The following is an 18,871-nucleotide window of genomic DNA, read 5'->3' as shown; positions in this document are numbered from 1 at the left end:
GGTCAGCCTCAGCCAGCGTTTTCCTTACCCAGCTCCTCCCCGCCACCTGCTCCGATTCCCCAGCACATGTGAGCTGACAGCTAATGGTAGATGGCTGCTAAATTTATTTCAAATTGTTCTGGATACAAATGACAGCACCTTAATTCCCAGACTTGCAGTTGAAGGAACTATTTTCAACTTCAGCATCAGAAAATGCTGGATAAGTATTTACTAATAAGTAATAAGTAGATACTTTTTAATAAAACAAGTAGATATGTCTGCATCTTTTGGTATAAGACAAGTCACATACATTAAAATTTTCTATTTCGTTATGCATTCAAATTAGAGAGATAATTTACATAACATTCAAATTAGAGATATAATTTACATAACATAAAATTCACAATTTTATCACCATTTAAAAGTGCACAGTTCGGTGGTTTTTGGTGTATTTACAGAGTTGTGCAGCCATCACCACCGTCTCATTGGGGGGCCTTTCATCAGCCCCAAAGAAACCCCTTCGAACCAGTTTCCTTCTTTTCCCCAAGTTCCGCCTTCCCCCAGCCCCGACGGCGGCTCGTCTGCTGTCTGTGCGCTCGCCTGTGCTGGACACTTCATGGGAACAGACTCATTAGCGTGTGGTTCCCGTGTCTGGCTTCTGTCACTTGGTGTCCTGTTTCAAGGTCCATCCGTGTTGTTGCATGAATCTGCCCTTTCTTCCTTTTTGTGGCTAATACTCCACCGTGCACCAGGCCACATTCTGTTTGGAAATCTGCCCCCACCTGCACCCACGCATCTCAGCTGCCTCGCCTCGTGCCTCTCACCCTGCTGTCCCTCTGCCATCCTCGGGAGCCTCTCCGCCGGCCCAGGAGTGGTAAATGCACGAATTGAGGGTGTTTGGGGTGTGCGGTTAAGCTCGCCAGTGCCTTTTTTTTTTTTTTTTTTTTTGAGACCAGGTCCCACTCTGTCACCCAGGCTGCAGTGCAGTGGCACAGCCATGGCTCACTACAGCCTTGAACTCCTGGGCTCAAGGGATCCTCCTGCTTCAGCCTCCCAAGTAGCTGGGATCACAGGTGCGCACCACCACACCCTGCTAATTTTTTATTTTTTTTTTGTAAAGATGGAATCTCATGATGTTCAAGACCTCCTGGACTCAAGTGATTCTCCCACCTCAACCTCCCAAGGTGCTGGGATGACAGGTGTGAGCCACTGCGCCTGGCCATGTTTTAGATTTCGATGGAGTCCAGTTTATCTTTTATTCTTCTTTTGTTGCCTGTGCTTTTGGTTTTACAGCTAAAAATTCATTGACAAATCCAATGTCTTGAAGTGTTTCCTCATGTTTTCTTCTGAGAGTTTTAGTTTCAGGTCTTATTTTTAGGTTTTTGATCCATTTTGAGTTAAATTTCGTATATGGTATAAGGTAAGCATCCAGGTTCATTCTTCTCTCAGAAACTGTTTAGTGAGGATTTTCTGTTAGTCATTTGCCAATTGACTCCTTCCTGGGGAAACTAAAATAGGTCTCCCAGAGATGGACCTTAGACCTGGTTTTCCCAAGTCCCTTAAACCCTCACCTGGCGTCCTGTGTCCGCAGCCCACCCGTGCACAGCCTGCCCATCCACCACCTGCCCATGCATGACCCACCTGTCCACAGCCCCCCTGCCTGCCCGTCCACCATCCACCCATCCACCACCCGCCTGTCCATAGCCCGCCTGTCCACTGTCTGCCCATTCACAGCCCCCCGCCTGTCCGTCCACCCGCGCATCCACTACCCACCCATCCACCACCCACCTGTCCACCACCCGCCTGTCCATGGCCCCCCGTCCTCCACTCACCCGTCCACGGCCCCCCCCATCCACCCCCTCACCGTCCACAGCCCCCCTGTCCATAGCCCATCCTGCTCAGCCCCCCTCACTGCAGCTGGGCTTCTTCATGAAATACACAGGATCCCACGCCCTGCTGCGTTCTGGGGGGTGCCGCATACCATGCCCATCCTTCCTCTGGCCTTGCTTCCTGTGCAGCCCCTTTCCAGCTCGGATGCCGAGCAGCGTCTCACTCAGAGTGAGAGAGGGTGGAGCAGGAAGAGAGGCACAGATCTAGGGTCCAAGGGGATGGGGAGAAGGTGCACAGCCTGGCCACCCCTGCCCTTACTGCACTGCCAGCCCCACAGGCAGCCAGCCCCTGACACCCCTGGCCTCTCTGCCCTCTGATGCCCCCAAGCCCCCCTAACCTCACCACACCCCAACCCCCCCAATCCCTCTATCCTCACCCCTCAGCACCCCCAACCCCCTCGACCTCACCGCCTCCCATCACCCCACCCCTGCAGCCCATGCCCTGGCCCTGCTGCTGTAAGGAGAGGTCAGGTGCGGGCCTTGCAGGCTTCTTGGCAGGTTTGTCTCCGTTCACCTTTTCCCTGCCGCTGTGTCCCCTGGACTGCACATGTCCACCTGCCTCCTTTAATTTGCTAATTTCTGAGAGTGCTTATGAGTGTGGTTTCTACAGAATACGGCATCTAGCAAATGACATCGTGCAGGAGGGATATGGTACGGATTTACTGAGCCGCACCGTGGCCGAGGCGTGTTGTAGAACTCAAGATCAACTCGTTGAATCCCCAGAATGTCCTAGGAGTGGTCTCTGTCTCTTCCTGGTAACATCTGAGGAACAGGAGACCGTGGTTAACCCGAGGGGGGCTGCGCCCCTAACCCAGGCGTCAGATCCAGTGCAGGGCACTCCCTGCACTCTACGGCTTCTCAGAGATTAAGATTAATTTGAAGGATTTTAGCTTTTTTTTTTTTTTTTCCCAAAGAGACAAGTGTCTCTTTGTTGCCTAAGCTGGCCTCAACTCCTGGGCTCAAGCGATCCTCCCTCCTTGGCCCCTGAAGAGCTGGGACTGTAGGTGCCCACTGCACCTGGCCTGATGTCAGCGTCTTTTATGTTGAGTTATTATTTGTACCAAGGCTCCTTCAGGGGGGCATGATCAAGAACACATGGCTCCTCCCTGACTTTGACCTCTCGCTCAGTTCCCATCTCTCCTCACCGACCCTGACCTCTTACTCTGTTCCCAAGTTCCCGTCTCTCCTCCTCTGACCCTGCCCTCTCCCTGGGTTCCCGTCTCTCCTCCTCTGACCCTCGGCTGCCCCTCATGCTCTTGCTCGGTTCCCATCTCTTGTCACTGACCCTGACCTCTTAGTTCCCAACTCTCCTCCGTGACCTTGACTTCTCACTTGGTTCCATCTCTCCCCACTGACCTTGACCTCTCCTCAGTTCTCGTCTCTCCTCCTCTGACCCTGACCTCTCCCTCGGTTCCTGTCTCTCCTCACTGACCTTGACCTCTCCCTCAGTTCTCGTCTCTCCTCCTCTGACCCTGACCTCTCCCTCGGTTCCTGTCTCTCCTCACTGACCTTGACCTCTCACTTGGTTCCGTCTCTCCCCACTGAGCTTGACCTCTCCCTCGGTTCCTGTCTCTCCTCACTGACCTTGACCTCTCCCTCGGTTCCTGTCTCTCCTCACTGACCTTGACCTCTCACTCGGTTCCGTCTCTCCCCACTGACCTTGACATCTCCCTCGGTTCCTGTCTCTCCTCACTGACCTTGACTCCTCACCTGGACCCTAAGCTGTGCTGAGGCTGCTTCTCCCTCTCGCCCTAGACTTCGACCCCCACCACTTCTGGCAGTGGAGCAGCTTCTCGGACTACGTGCAGTGCGTCCTGGCCTTCACGGGTGTGGCGGGCTACATCACCTACCTGTCCATTGACTCCGCCCTGTTTGTGGAGACCCTGGGCTTCCTGGCCGTGCTGACCGAAGCCATGCTGGGTGTGCCGCAGCTTTACCGCAACCACCGCCACCAGTCCACGGAGGGCATGAGGTAGGCCGGGGATGCCGCCACGGAAGCACCACTGCTCCAGAGGCACCACGTGGCTGCAGATTTGGTAAAAATCAAACGCCTGTGTGTCTGGCTGTGTATTTCCCACGTTGACCTGTGAAGCTGCCGGTTAAAGAATAGCAGGTTTATAGGCCTTGGCCCCTCGACCTCGCGCTGGAGCAGATGAGCTTGTGTGGGCCGCATGAGGGGCAGCCGAGACCCAGCACGGGGTTGGGAGCTGCTCCTTCAGGGCCGTTGAGACGGAACCTTCCAGTGGGAGGGATGTCCGAGTGCCTGGCCAGACGGGGCAGGAGGAGTGCAGGGCAGCCAGCCTGGCCCAGGGTCAGGGCGGGTCTGGTGGGGCAGGGAAGGTGGTCTGGGGGCTGCCTTGGACACTGTCCTCGGTCTTTCCCCACTGGCCCCAGCACGGCCTCCGGCCTCTGAGGTATGTGGTAGAAGGCTGGGCAGGCTGACGTTCGGAACCACAGACCATGCCTGGGCGCCCTGCACCAGTGCGTGCCTGGACGTCCCCGTGACCGCCAGAGGTAGGGCACAACGTGAGCAGCATGATGCCCACGGGCTCAGTCAAGGTCCTGGATGGAAACTGCATTGTAATAAAAACAGATCTGCTCGCTGTGGCGGGGGCAGAAAACTCTAGTCCCTCACACTTTCGACCCCCAGGCCCGCTCCTCACTGAGAATCCCCCCGGTGCCCGCTCCTCACTGAGGACCCCCCCCGCTGCCTGCTCCTCACTGAGGACCCCCCCCGCTGCCCGCTCCTCACTGGGGACCCCCCGGTGCCCGCTCCTCACTGGGGACCCCCCCGGTGCCCGCTCCTCACTGGGGACCCCCCGGTGCCCGCTCCTCACTGGGGACCCCCCCCAGTGCCCGCTCCTCACTGGGAACCCCCCGGTGCCCGCTCCTCACTGGGGACCCCCCCCGGTGCCCGCTCCTCACTGGGGATCCCCCTGGTGCCCACTCTTCACTGAGAACACCCCGAGCCCCCACACTTTGCTTGAGTCTGGTCTCCGACACAGATGCTGAGGCTGTGATTTGGAGGGAATGTTATTCTTGGATTTGTTATTTGTGGGAAACAGCCTGGAAGAGAGGGGCTGACGCGTTTTTGTGTTGGAGAACGGGTACCCAGGGGCCACAGCACTCTCTTGAGGGCTTTCAGAGACCTCTGAGTATTTGCAGGTTTGGTGTGTGGGCAGAGATGTGAGGGCCGGGGGTCGTGTGTAGGTTCAGTTGCCCGTGAGAGGTAAAGGTAGGAGGGCTTGTCGTAGGTGTGGGGTGGTGGTAGGGGGTGAAATGTAGGTACAGGTCAGGGTTATAGGTGTGGGTTGCAGTTACGGGTGTATGGTGTAGGTATGGGTGTGGGACGTAGGTACAGATGTGAAGTGTAGGTATGGGTTGGGGTGTGGGGTATGGAGTTCAGGTGTGGGCTGTAGGTACAGATATGGGGCATGGGTCCAGGTGTGGGGTGCTGGCATGGGTATGAGGTGTAGGTATGGGTTAGGGTGTGGGGTGTGGGTTGCAGTTATGGGTGTGGGTTGTAGGTAGAGGTGTAGGGCATGGGTCCAGGTGTGGGGTGCTGGCATGGTGTGAGGTAGGTACAGGTTGGAGTGTGGTGTGGGGTGCAGGTGGGGATTGGGCTGCCCTGGTTGGTGTGATTACAGTGAATCAAGACCAGGGGGGTTGCTGGGGTTTCTCGGGTGAGGGTGCATGGAGGCCCGAGAGGGTGTCCATGGCTGGAACAGGCTCCCTCACTGTTGGGTTGGGCAGTGGCAGCCCTGAGGGCTTCGGTGTGGGGCCCAAAAGGCAGGGATGCTCCCAGAGAGAAAGTGGGTCTCAGGGCGGGCATCGTATGTAGGCTCCCCGGCTGGACGTGGGCCTCGTCCGGCGGAGTGTGGCGTCCCCAGCCACCCCACAGCTGGAGATCCTGTGGGCAGTGCCCGCGTGCTGAGCTTGCGACCTGGAGATCTGTGGAGGTGCCTGGGTGCCAGGCCTGTGCCCTCCAGAGCATCACCACAGCCTCGTGGTGAGGGTCTAGCGGATCCGGACACCACATGCCGGCCTCCTGGCCCCTCACAAGGAGCTGGCCGTGTGTGGCCTTGGCCTGGCGAGGCCTCTGAGGGGGCTGCTCACAGGGGCCCCAGGCTTGGCAGGAGCCGTTGCTCTCGATTCCAGGGGAGCAGGTTTTGCTGTTCAGCGCAGGCATGTTGTTCAAGGTCTCAGCCCAGGGGCTGCCCCGTCGGCTGGGGGGACGTGGGAATCCTCTTCAAACCCGAGTTTCCAGATGCTGGCCGAGGCGGCCCTGCAGGCAGGCCTGTCTTAGGCCCCGAGGTCTGCTCTTCTCACACACGGGGAAGGCTCCAGAAATGCCTGTGGAAGGGGGGTCTGTGTGTGGAAGAAACACATTGGATGTGCTTTTCCTGTTCTCACTCACTTCACCACAAGCAGCACACACACTTCCGTGTGCAGGTGTCTCCCCAGCACCGAGCAGGCAGTCGGTCCTGCGGCAGGCACCGCCGGTTGTCCTGACCCAGAGACAGCGCCAGATGCCACCCACACTTAGACACCCATCACAAATCTGGGCCTCTGGAACTTCTGGGCCATGTTAGAGTTCCATGACCCCTCCTTGGGCTCTGTCAGCTTGCTGGAGCGGCTCACAGAGCTCTGGGAAACATGGTTACTGATATTTTACAAAGAGCATTTTAAAGGACAGACATAAACCGCCGAGTGAGGGGATACACAGAGGGAGCTGTGGAGGGGTCCCCAGGCAGGAGCTTGGTCTCGTGGAGTGGGGCTGTCGCCCTCCCGGCACACAGATGAGCTCCTGTTCACTCTCCTGCCGGCTCCCGCAAATTCAGCTCTCCCCGGAGCCTCCCAAAGCCTGTCTACTTGGGAGACCTCATTGGATAGGCGTGATGGACAACGGTGTTGAAATGTGATTGGACCTAAGGGTGCGACGTGGACCCAGCAGGGTCTGTTGAGATTCTTCTGTCCTCTGTGCAGGCTCCTTCCTCCAGGATGTCGGCAGGACCCTCTCTGGAATGAGGGTTAGAGTCCTGCCTGGGCAGGTGAACAGAGGGCAAAAGGTCAGAGAGATTCTGTTTTCTGAGGCCTAAAGCACCCAACGTCATGACAAGAGCTACAGAAGCACTGTGGGTACGGGAGCACCACGGGTATGGGAGCACCACGGGTACGGGAGCGCCGCGGGTACGGGAGCACCGTGGGTGCGGGAGCACCGTGGGTATGGGAGGGTGCGGGAGCACTGCGGCTATGAGAGCACCGTGGGTATGGGAGCACCACGGGTATGGGAGCGCCGCGGGTACAAGAGCGCTGCGGGTACGGGAGCACTGCGGGTACGGGAGCACCGTGGGTATGGGAGGGTGCGGGAGCACTGCGGCTATGAGAGCACCGTGGGTACGGGAGCACTGTGGGTACGGGAGCACCGTGGGTATGGGAGCACCACGGGTACGGGAGCACCGCGCGTACAGAAGCACTGTGGGAGTTAGCAGCCTGGAACCGTGGATGAAAACCCGTGTGTGTGGGATGCGGATACACTTACACACATGTAAAATAGTATTGGGGGTGCTGTGTGGGCGAGATGGGAGCCGGGGTCATGGGCCTTTGCCTGCATTCTTCTCCTTGGCTGCGGAACTTGGAACGTGTCTCAGGGATTCCAGGAGGTGCAGGTGTTCTACCTCTGAGTTTGCCCTGCTCCCTGGGTGAGCGCCAAGCCCCTGTGAGATCACCTGGGCTTCCTTCTGCTTTTATAAACCTCAGGTGTGGCTGGGGACGGGATGTCACAGGCACCCCATCTCCCCATCGGGCCACAGGAGGCTTGGCCTCTGTCCCTGCCGGGAGGGCCGGGCAGAAGACGGGCGACCCACACAGCTGGCACGTTGTGAGGGCTTGGATGGAGTCCTGAGGCTGAGGGAGATGGAGCAGTCTCTGCGGAGGAAGTAGGCAGTGAGGTCAGCCAGCTTCAAGTGCGGGACCGCTGAGACCCTGTGCATCCTCGTCAGGAAGGGGGACCAGGAGCAGCAGCGTGGGGTCGGCTCGGAGTGATGGAGTGTGTGGTTGTAGTTATGGTAATGAGCGCCCCGGAGAGTCTGTGCACTGAGGCCCTGGCCTGGCCCTGGGGGGGTGGGGAGGGGGTGGGGCTGGCCCCGCCCGTGCTGCCGGCCATCCTGCGGCGGGGAGCTTCAGCCCTCCCCAGGCCCAGTCTGCGCTTTTAAGAGTGACCATTGGGCGGTTTTCCCACTGGAACACAGAAGGCGTTTGCTGCTAGAACACACAGCCAGCCTGACCCCATGCCTGCCAGCCAGGCAAAGTCTGGGGTCTGCTTGTGGGGACGTTGCCTCTGCATGGCGTGAGGGAAGGTTTTGGGAGGGTTCTCACTAAACGGGAAAGGGAACAAGACCACTCCAGGCCCAGCCTTTGTGCCGCACGTCCTTATTTCTGCTGCTCTGACGCCGCGTTTCACCTTGGCCCTGGGTTTTAGCATCAGCCGAGTGTGAATTCTGGAGGCCCAGCAGCTGCCTTCCACCACCTGAGACGCCACCTGGCAGCCTGGGCAAGGCAGGGCCTGCAGGGCTAGGGCCGGCGACCTGGGGGCTGTTCCTGAGGCTCCCTCTGGGCAGGGCTGAGTCTGGAGCCGGCTCCACTTGCACGTCTGAAGCTCCGTCTGCTTGGGCCTGTGGGCCCTGCCCACCTTCCTCCCTTGGCACTGCAGCTTGTGGGGCACAGGGTCCCCACCTCTGCCCCCCTTGCTGTGTGGTCTTCTGGCTTCTCCGCATGGGTCCAGGCCACCGCTCCGTGGATCTTCAGCCCTCCCCGGCCTGGGTTCCACTCGCTCTCCAGACGCAGCTTGGGCAAGGGGGTGTCTCTCCCCTTTGCCACTTCCTGGGTGCTCCTGTGGTACCTGCCTGTTCCTCCGGGGCCACGGCAGCCTTGGGGTGGGCTGGAGTGACCCCCCACTTCCTGCTGTCAGACCACCCCCCATCTGGAGGCAGGTCAGAGACGTCTCAGGTTCCTTTGTGCTCCGATCTGCCTGATGGGGGCGTCGTGGTACCCCCAGCCCTGTCAGGAGTTGTGATTCTTGAAGCCATTGTGGGTAGTGGTTTCTGAACGCAGGTTTGATAGATCATGTGTGCTTCCTGTATAATCTCCAGGGTCGTGTTTAAGATGACGTATTTAAAATGTGCACACACACGTACTTAACAGATACCCAAAAAACCAAGACTTTGGGCTGGGCGCGGTGGCTCACGCCTGTAATCCCAGCACTTTGGGAGGCCAGGGCAGGTGGATCACAAGGTTAGGAGTTCAAGACCAGCCTGGCCAAGATGGTGAAACCCCGTCTCTACTAAAAATGCAAAAATTAGCTAGGTGTAGTGGCAGGCGTCTGTAATCCCAGCTACTCAGGAAGCTGAGGCAGGAGAATCACTTGAACCTGGGGGGCGGAGGTTGCAGTGAGCCAAGATCGCGCCACTGCACTCCAGCCTGGGCAACAGAGTGAGACTCCATGTAAAAAAACAAACAATCAAGACTTTGGTGGCGAATGGTGACATGAGCCTGAAACGTGACAGCCTGAACTTCAGCTCCTTTTCTCTGGGGACCTGCTAGTGCCACTGCCCTAGGTGAGGGAGGCGTAGATGCTGCCTGGAATCTTCCCTGGGACCCACAGCCTCAGCTCCACATTAAACCGAAGGTCTCTAGGATGTTTGATAGGAAGTGACTCAAGAATTCCCGAGTTGATCTCGTAGCAGCCCTGCTTCTGGAAAGTCCTGTGTCTCGTGTACTTGCACACACGTGCACAGGCCGGCATGCACAGTTGCCTCCATGCACACGCGCGCACACACACACACACAGCCATGCACACACGGTTTCCACCTGGGAGCAACTGCCGGAGGCATTTTTGAACAGTGACTTCCCTTTAGAAAATACTACGTGGTTGTAGTTTCTGAACCAGTAATGAGATGTGATAAAGCTTCAGAAACAGCTTTGCTAATTAACACAGCAGGCTCCGAAGGGCGGATTTTCTGAGAGTGTTTGCATTCCTCTTCCTCCAGTTTTTACTGGATTTGAAGACTGTTCCCTGACAAGGATTGGAGGGTGAGGTGGGTGTAGATGATGAGGGCAGCGGGGGTGCGTTGGTGTTGACAGATGGGGAGGAGCCTGAAATGCGGAATACAGACACCGTGGCTGTGGAAGAGCCTGGGCAGGTGCCTGTGTGGACCCCAACAGTGTGTGACCACCGTGGCCGAGTGAGGATGGGTGACCAGGCAGGTGTGGCACGGTGCCTGCAGCAGGTGAAGCTGAGGCTCAGGCCGCCCCACAAGGAGAGGATTTGAACTACGGCAGTCCTCACCCCTTGGGGCTGCCCCTGTCCAGCCAGGACATGGGCTGGATCCAGAAGCCGAGCTCTTACCCAAACTCTAGAGCAGGCTGTGTGGGTCCTCAGCCTCTGGGCATGTGGCATGTCTCCCCTGGGGCCACGTCTTCATGACACTCAGAACCCCCCCTCACCCACCGTGCCTTTCCTTATGCGTTTGATGCAGAGCAGGCCCCTGTGGTTCTGAGTGGAGTGAGTGCTGCACAGGACGCCTGGGTTAACAGGAAGCAAGCTCGGTGCACGCAGGCTGACCCATGTGACAGGAGGGTTCGGCGGAGGCTCTGGAACATTACAAAGTGTGACCCGCCTGAGATGTGACTCACATCACAGCATACTCACGGGGCTGCCAAGCCAGCACCACGGTCTCATTCCAGAACATTTTCCGCACCCCAGGAAGCAACCCCGCGGCCACTGGCAGTCATTCCCACCGCCCCAGCCTCCTCACCCCCGCTGCCACTCCTCCACTTCCCATCTCCATGGGCTTGCCTTTCAGGACACATCACATCAGTGGTGCCTGGTGACACGTGGCCTGGCGATACGTGGCCTGGCGATATGTGACCTTGTGCTTGGCGTCTTTCCCTGCACTTCGTATTCTCAGGGTTCATCCATGCTGCAGAAGGGGTCAGCGTTTCTTTCCTTTTTGTGGTTGAAAAATGTTCCTTCCATAGATTTGCCACGTTTGCTCTTCCGTTCTTCAGCTGAGGGACATTTGGTTGTTTAACGTTTATGCTGTTACATGTGATGGACACTCATGAACGAGTTTTTATGTGGACGTAGTTTTCCCTTCTACCTGGGGGTGGAATCGCCGGTTGGATGTCACCCTGTTTCATAATTTGCAGAGCTGCCAGCCTGTTTTCCGTCCCCTCCCTGCTCCCGTCCCCTCGCTGCTGCTGTCCCCTCCCTGCTGCCGTCCCCTCCCTGCTGCCATCCCCTCCCTGCTCCCACTCCCTCCCTGCTCCCGTCCCCCCCACTCCTGTCCCCTTCCTGCTCCTGTCCCCTCCCTGCTGCCATCTCCTCCTGCTACTGTTCCCCTCCCTGCTCCTGTCCCCTTCCTGCTCCATCCCCTCCCTGCTGCTGTCCTCTCCCTGCTGCCTCCCCTCTGCTCCCGTCTCCTCACTGCTCCTTTCCCCTCTCTGCTCCTGTCCCCTCCCTGGTCATGTCCCCTCTCTGCTCCCGTCGCCTCCCTGCTCCTGTCTCCTCCCTGCTCCTGTCTCCTCCCTGCTCCTGTCCCTTCCCTGCTGCGTCCCCTCCCTGCTCCCGTCCCCTCCCCTGCCCTCTAAATGATGTAGCTAGGGGGGTGGGGGGTGGCTGGGATTCCAGTCCCCGTGCCATGGTGGTGGAGCCATCTTCTCTGACAGAGCGTCCTGGCAGCTGGAATGTCCCCGCAGCCAGCAGAGCCCAGCCCAGTGATGGCTCCGTGCCTGCAGCTGCCACCTGTGCGTCAGGGCCCCGGGGACGCTAACAGTGAGGGAGCCGGGCGGTGACCTGGGGACAGGGACAGGTGGTCCTGGGATCAGGCTTCAGCTGCACGTCCTGCTGGCCCCCGTCTGACCAGGGCTGTGTCCCAGCTGGAACTCTGGAGCCCTCTGTCTTTGTTGGTGTGTGCAGACCTGAGCTCTGCCACTGCGGAATCCTCACGGGGAGTGGGCCGGCCGCCTGCCTCCTGGCCTGCCTGGCTCCCTGGGGTTCTGTGTGTTGGAGGCGTCAGCAGGGAAGGGGACGGAAAGATGTCCAGGCCCCCACTGGCCCCTCAGGGCTAACCAGCCCCCTCCTAGGGTGGGCTCCGAATGGGCCTGGGCTCTGCCTGTGTGGCTGGGGCCTCAGGAGTGGCCCCGACCCCCGATTTCCCTCCAGACAGCAAAGCAGCCCAGGCTGTTCCAGGCTCTGCTCCTCCTTCCTGGGGGCTGGGCTCAGGCATCACCTTCCCACTTGTCCCCACCCGAGGCCGTGGTGTGGGTGCTGCAGTGAGCCTCTGAGCCCTTCCCCTGCCACACCTGGCAGCCAGGGGCATTCCAAGTTGCAGACCACATGGCTTTACCTGATTTTACAGTGGGAGCTAAAAGCTGTCTCTCTAGGTCTGGGTTGCTTGCTTTGACTGTTTCACTGAAGATAGTTTGAAAGTTGTTCACAGTTAACTTGTGTGGCCGCTGTGTGAGGAGGGACGTTGTCTGTCAAAGCAGCCAAAACAAATGTGCCCTGGCCTCCTCCGTCTACACTGGAACATGTGCCCTGGCCTCCTCCGTCTACACTGGAACACGCCCAGCCATATGGGAAACCCTGGGCAAAATAGACACAGTCGGCAGATTCTCCGGGGTGCCACGTTTCTCTATTTTACACCTGTCTTTGGTCCTTTATATAGGATTTGTATGGTTCGTATGGTCTCTTTTAGAATGAGAAAATGTTAAATTACAGCTTAAACTTGCCTTAAATTACAGCTTAGTTCATTCATGTGTGATGCGAAAAAAATGCTCAAATTTAGAAGAGAGTGAACTAGAAAAAGTCTTGTAGTGAGATGGTGGGGAAGGTTGGGGACTCTGTTGTGAGATGGTGGGGAAGGTTGGGGACTCTATGGTGAGGATATGGGGAAGGTTGGGGACTCTGGTGTGAGATGGTGGGGAAGGTTGGGGACTCTATGGTGAGGGTGTGGGGAAGGTTGGGGACTCTGTTGTGAGATGGTGGGGAAGCCTGGGGACTCTGGTGAGGTGGTGGGGAAGGTTGGGGACTCTGTTGTGAGATGGTGGGGAAGGTTGGGGACTCTATGGTGAGGATATGGGGAAGGTTGGGGACTCTGTTGTGAGATGGTGGGGAAGGTTGGGGACTCTATGGTGAGGGTGTGGGGAAGGTTGGGGACTCTGTTGTGAGATGGTGGGGAAGCCTGGGGACTCTGGTGAGGTGGTGGGGAAGGTTGGGGACTCTGTTGTGAGATGGTGGGGAAGGTTGGGGACTCTATGGTGAGGATATGGGGAAGGTTGGGGACTCTGGTGTGAGATGGTGGGGAAGGTTGGGCACTCTGATGTGAGATGGTGGGGAAGGTTGGGCACTCTGGTGAGGATGTGGGGAAGGTTGGGGACTCTATGGTGAGGGTGTGGGGAAGGTTGGGGACTGGTGAGATGGTGGGGAAGGCTGGGGACTTTGGTGAGGGTGTGGGGAAGTCTGAGGACTCTGGTGAGGGTGTGGGGAAGGTTGGGGACTCTGTGGTGAGGTTGTGGGGAAGGCTGGGGACTGGTGAGGTTGTGGGGAAGGCTGGGGACTCTGGTGAGGTTGTGGGGAAGGTTGGGGACTGTGGTGAGATGGTGGGGAAGGTTGGAGACTGGTGAGATGGTGGGGAAGGTTGGGGACTCTGTGGTGAGATGGTGGGGAAGGTTGGGGACTCTATGGTGAGGATGTGGGGAAGGTTGCGGACTCTGGTGAGATGGTGGGGAAGGTTGGAGACTGGTGAGATGGTAGGGAAGGCTGGGGACTCTGGTGAGATGGTGGGGAAGGCTGGGGACTCTGGTGAGGGTGTGGGGAAGTCTGGGGACTCTGGTGATGTTGTGGGGAAGGTTGGGGACTCTGTGGTGATGTTGTGGGGAAGGTTGAGGACTCTGTGGTACTCTGATGGGGAAGGTTGGGTACATTGTGGTGAGGAAGACTGGGGACACTGTAGTGAAGTTTCTGGACTCACCCTTGAACTACACATGCATAGATCTGGCCCTAAACTACATCCCAACAGCTTTGTGAACTCAGTGTCATTGTGGACAGTTGACTGCTTAAGTCCCAGTCTTGTCTCTGAGTGTTGCACATGAAGGACAGATCCAAAGATCAAAAGGAAGGTTTTGAAATGGAATTAAATTGAACTGCAGTCCACCAAAAACAAGTCAGACCTCACACCCTGAATCTAACCACATGAAGTGCTTGGTGGCAGGAAAAGCAACACTGTTGATAGGACCATGGAAGACTCACATCTCACTGCATAATGTTCAGAATGTCCAAGATAAAAACCAAAGTTATGTATGAAGAGTTAAGAGTTTCTCAGCTGCCAACGGAAATGACAGTCAATAGAAACCAACTCAGGCTGACAGATCAGACTTATCCAAGATTTTGAAGTCACTGTTGTAACTGTGCTCTAACGGGTAAGAGCAAATGTTCTTGGAATGAACAGGAAGACCAAACATCTCCATAGAGAAATAGAAGTTTAAAGAAAACCAAATAGATAATTTTAAATTGAAAAATACAATAATCTAAATAATAATGTATTTCATGATAATGTATTTCATGACACAACTGTAGAATGGAGATGAGAGGAAATAGTGAAGTTGAAGGCAGATCATTAAAAAATGTCCATTCTGAACAGGAAGCAATTGAAAAACAGTAACAAAAACATGAATAGAGTCAGGGACAAATTCCAAAGGTCTAATATTCTGTCATCTGAGCCCAGAGGAGAGGAGAGTGTGACACAGAGGAAAAATAGCTGAAGAAATAAGGGCTGAAAACACCCAAAATTTGGTGAAAGACAAACATAGATGTAAGAAGTTCAGTGAATCCCAAACATATCACATCACAATCAAACTGGTAAGAATCAAAGTCAAATAAAAAATGTCGAAAGCAGTTAAGAGGAAAAGGATCCAAATTACTATGGGTTTCTCACCAGAAACGAGGGAGGTCAGAAGGAAGTGGCACATTTTTCAGATGCTGCAAGAAAAGAACGTTTGACCCAGAATTCTATATTCAGGAAAAAAAAAAAACATTCCTTTAGGAATCAAGGCAAAATAAAGACCTTCTCGAATGAAAGGAAACAAAGCGAAGTCATGGGCAGCAGTGCTACTCAACAGGAAATACTAAAAAATGTTCTTCCGCTGGAAGAGAGCAACTTGGGACTCCAGGAATGAAGGAAATATAATATATATATTTTTCTTCTTAAGTTATTTAAAATATGTGTGAAAGTTAGCAAAAAATACAACATTGTCTGGTGGGGTTTTTAGTGAATGTAGCTGTACATGACAAGTCCAATGTAAAAGAGGGAGATGATAGTGAACTTGGTGCTAAGACTTCTGCATTCCACTTAAAGTAATAAAATATTGATCCTAAGGAGACTTTGACAAGTTAAATATATTATAGTCCCTAGAATAAGATTTTTCAACAGCAGCACTATTGATACTTTGAACTGGAGAATCCCTTATTGTGGGGGGGACTATCTTGGTATTATAGGATGTTTAACAGCATCCGTGGCCCCTACACACTAGATACCAGCAGTGTTCCTCCAGTTGTGACAACTAAAAATGTCTCCAGAAATTGCCAGATGTTTCCTTGGGCAGGGGTGTGAGGATGGGGTCATAATCACTCCCATTTGGGAACCAGTGCCCTAGAGCACTAAAAGAACTATACAGGCCTGGCACGGTGGCTCACGCCTGTAATCCTAGCACTTTGGGAGGCCGAGGTAGGTGGATTGGCTGAGCTCAGGAGTTTGAGACCAGCCTGGGCCACGTGGTGAAACCCATCTCTACTAAAATACAAAACATTAGCCGAGCGTGGTGGCGGGCCTTTGTAGTCCCAGCTACTTGGGAGACTGAGGCAGAAGAATTGCTTGAACTGGGGAGGCGGAGCTTGCAGTGAGCTGAGATCACGCCACTGCTCTCCAGCCTGGGTGACAGAGCGAGACTCCTTCTCAAAAAAAAAAAAAAAACAAAAAAAACAAAAAAACTATACAAAGAGATACAGTGAAAAATCAAATAGATAAATTAAAATGGGATATTTTAAAAATTTCAAATAATCTAAAAGAAGGCAGGAATAAAACCGTAGGGACAAGCTGAGAACAAAAAAAATTAAAATGGTCGATCTAAATTCAAACCTGTCAATAATAACATTCAATGTAAATGGCCTAATCATACCAATTAAAGGACAGCAATGTTCAGATTAATTTAAAAAGAAACACAAGACTCAGCTACCTACGGTTTACAGCAAACTCACTTGAAGTCTGATTACATCCATGGCGGATGCTGGGGTGCAGGATGTATTGACCAGGAGGCCATGCAGTGAGAGATGCATATATGAATCAAAGAAAGCTTGGAGTCGCTGTATTAATATCAGGCAAAGTAAAGGACATTTGCCTTGAATAAAAAAGGACATTGCATCATGATAAACTGGTGAGTTCACCAAGAAGATACAACAGTTCTGAGTGTGTATGCATGGAACCCCAGAGCCTGGAAGTCCATAAGGCCAGAACTGACAGAAATGCAAAGACAAATCCCCAGTTGCACTTAGGGACTCCAGCTTTCCTCAGTAACTGATAGAAAAAGCAGACAAAGTTAGCAAGGATGTAGAAAATCTGAACACCATCAACAGCCAAGTGAACGTGCGCATTCTTTTCAGATGCCCGTTGGGCATTCACCAAACACACCATATCCTGGGTCATGAGAATTTTTTTAAAAGAACTGAAATTGTGCAAAGTATTTTCTACAAATATAATATAATTAAGCTAGAAATTAATAGCAGAAATAGATCTTAAGTCTCCAAAGGTTTAGAAGCTAAACAACACACCTTTAAACAATCTGTTAAAGAGGATGTTGAAAGCAAACTATTGAAAATATTTTGAACTGAAAAATACACCACCATATCAAAATTTGTGGGATGCAACTAAAGCAATGCTTAGAGTTAAATGTGTAGTATTAAATACTGACTTTAGAAAAAGAAAGTTCTCAAATCATCAATCTAAGCTTAAGAAACTAGAAAATGAAATGCAAAGGAACCCCAAGCCAGCAGAAGGAAGGAAATAACAGAGCTAACACCAAGCAACAAAAATGAAAACAAAACTGCAGCAAATATAAAAAACCAAACCGAAAGCTGGTTCTTTGGAACAAATCATTAACTGATAAACCAGTGTCCAGAATGACAAGAAAGCACAGATCCCCAGTATTTGGTATGGAAGAGGATATTCTGTAGACCCCACAGGCATCAAAAGAGTACAATGAACAACCTCATGCCCATACATTTGAAAACTTGGATAAAATGGACCAATTCCTTTAACCCAAGAAGAAATAGCTTGAATCTCTCTTAAATAGATAACCCGTATCTATGAAGGAAGTTGTAGATGCATAATCTAAAGTCTGAAAAGGCTCTTTTTCCAGAGAAGCCAGAAATTGTGTCTGTGTGTGGGTGTGTGTGTGTTTACACAGAGTTACCAACTGATTAAAAACAAAGTGTTGAAACTCAAGTGTGAGCTGATGCTGCATGCCAAGTAAAGCCACGGGCTTTGTGTGGGAAGTAGCCTGTCCCTGAAGCAGGCGTGGTGGTGGCTTTCAGGCCTTGAGTCTTGTTCGCAAGCACATCCTGGGAAATCTCAGCCGTGTGTGAAGGTCAGGCGAGCGCTCTGTTTCCCATCCTGGTGTGAGGGGTCAACCGGAAGCTGTGTGGGGCGAAGGTGACCGGCGGCAGGGTCACCGCGCAATGCTCGGGCGCCTGCTGTGTGCATGGCTAGCGCAGGAAAGGCAGGCGCCTTTGCACCGGGGCTGTGGTCCCAGGCCCGGAGCCCCACCCCAAGTCAGCTGTGCAGCCCTGCCTGGGCCTAAAGCAGGCAGGGGGGGATTCCGAAGCCTGGGCTGACTGCTGGGGTGTGTGAGAGGCCGAGGGGCCCGCACCACCTTCCCCGGTGCTACCCAGGCACCACCCTGTCTTTTTGTCTGTGGAAGAGACTGGATTTTGTGGAGCTGGAGCTGCATCCAGGGGAGGACACATCCCAGAGAATAAAAAATGGGAGGAAAATGCCCTCTGTGGGTCAGGGCCTTATAATTTAGCTAAACCGACGCAAGTGGAAACAGTCCCAAAGCCTCCTGGTTTTTCCCAGTGGGTGTAATGATAAAGCCGGATTTATGTTCTCAGAGGCCAACAAGATGCTCCAGAGCCGAGCACTGTGGGCTTGGGAGAGAGGAGGGGGTGCAGATGCCGGCTGTCTCCTGCGGGTTCCTAGCTCCAGCCCTGAACACACCCGGCCATGGCTGTGCCTGAAGACCCTCACGCAGGGCGGCTACGGCACCCAGGTGCCCACCCTGGCTTATGAGCGGGACGGACGCCCCAGGGTGGGGGAGGGCTGTGTCCTGTCCTTTCTGTCCAGGCAGCGCTCCCCACCCAGGCTCTGCCTCTGGCTTCAGGAGCTGTGGAAGGGTCAGCAGCCGCTGATTTAAACATTTCACACGGGAAAGTGCAGCAGCACTCATGTTCACTGCTAGGCAAGCCAGGGCGTGAACACAGCGGTGGGGGAAGCGTGTTTGGACTAGGATGGTGGGTGGCGGCTGGTCCCTGTTCACTCCAGGAAAGGAAGGTTTGCATCTATCACCAGGGAGGGAGGCTGGCAGAGACCCAAAAGCAGCTGCTCTGCTCCACTTGGCTATGTGCCTGGGGGCACAGATCTGCGTCCTCAGCACCCTCCCAGGCCTGGCCCCTCCCAGAATCGCCACCGCCCACCAGGGGCCCTGACCTCAGCTGCTCGCCCTGCTGTCCCCTGTAGCCTCGAGCTGGTCTCACTGTTCTTGGGCTTGCAGAGCCCCAGCCAGGCGGCAGCTCCTGAGGCCACAGAGAAGTCAAGGGTGGGGGTTGCATAGGACAGGTGGGGTCAGGGTGTGTCCTTTGGCCCCCTGGGGTGTCCCTGACCCCTTGGGGT

The 18,871-nt window shown here is 54.7% G+C and overlaps 1 protein-coding gene across 13 annotated transcripts in view; it reads left to right on the top strand.

The window, feature by feature from the left end:
* Window positions 1-18,871, top strand: part of SLC66A2 (solute carrier family 66 member 2) — a 47,582-nt gene that overhangs the window by 26,695 nt on the left and 2,016 nt on the right. For 9 of the 13 annotated variants that reach the window (XR_008540693.2, XR_008540692.2, XM_054671883.2 and 6 more), the window contains one exon: window positions 3,624-3,840. The exons of the other annotated variants lie outside the window; for them this stretch is intronic. Coding sequence is in view for 7 of the 9 variants with exons in the window: in XM_054671883.2 (XP_054527858.1) it covers window positions 3,624-3,840 (217 nt within the window). In the remaining 2 variants the exon portion in view is untranslated. The remainder of the gene's footprint in view (window positions 1-3,623; window positions 3,841-18,871) is intronic. 13 annotated transcript variants of the gene reach the window in all.

This window comes from Pan troglodytes, chromosome 17, assembly GCF_028858775.2.
Source record: "Pan troglodytes isolate AG18354 chromosome 17, NHGRI_mPanTro3-v2.0_pri, whole genome shotgun sequence".
NCBI lineage: Eukaryota > Metazoa > Chordata > Mammalia > Primates > Hominidae > Pan > Pan troglodytes.
This window is presented reverse-complemented; position numbering and strand designations above follow the sequence as displayed.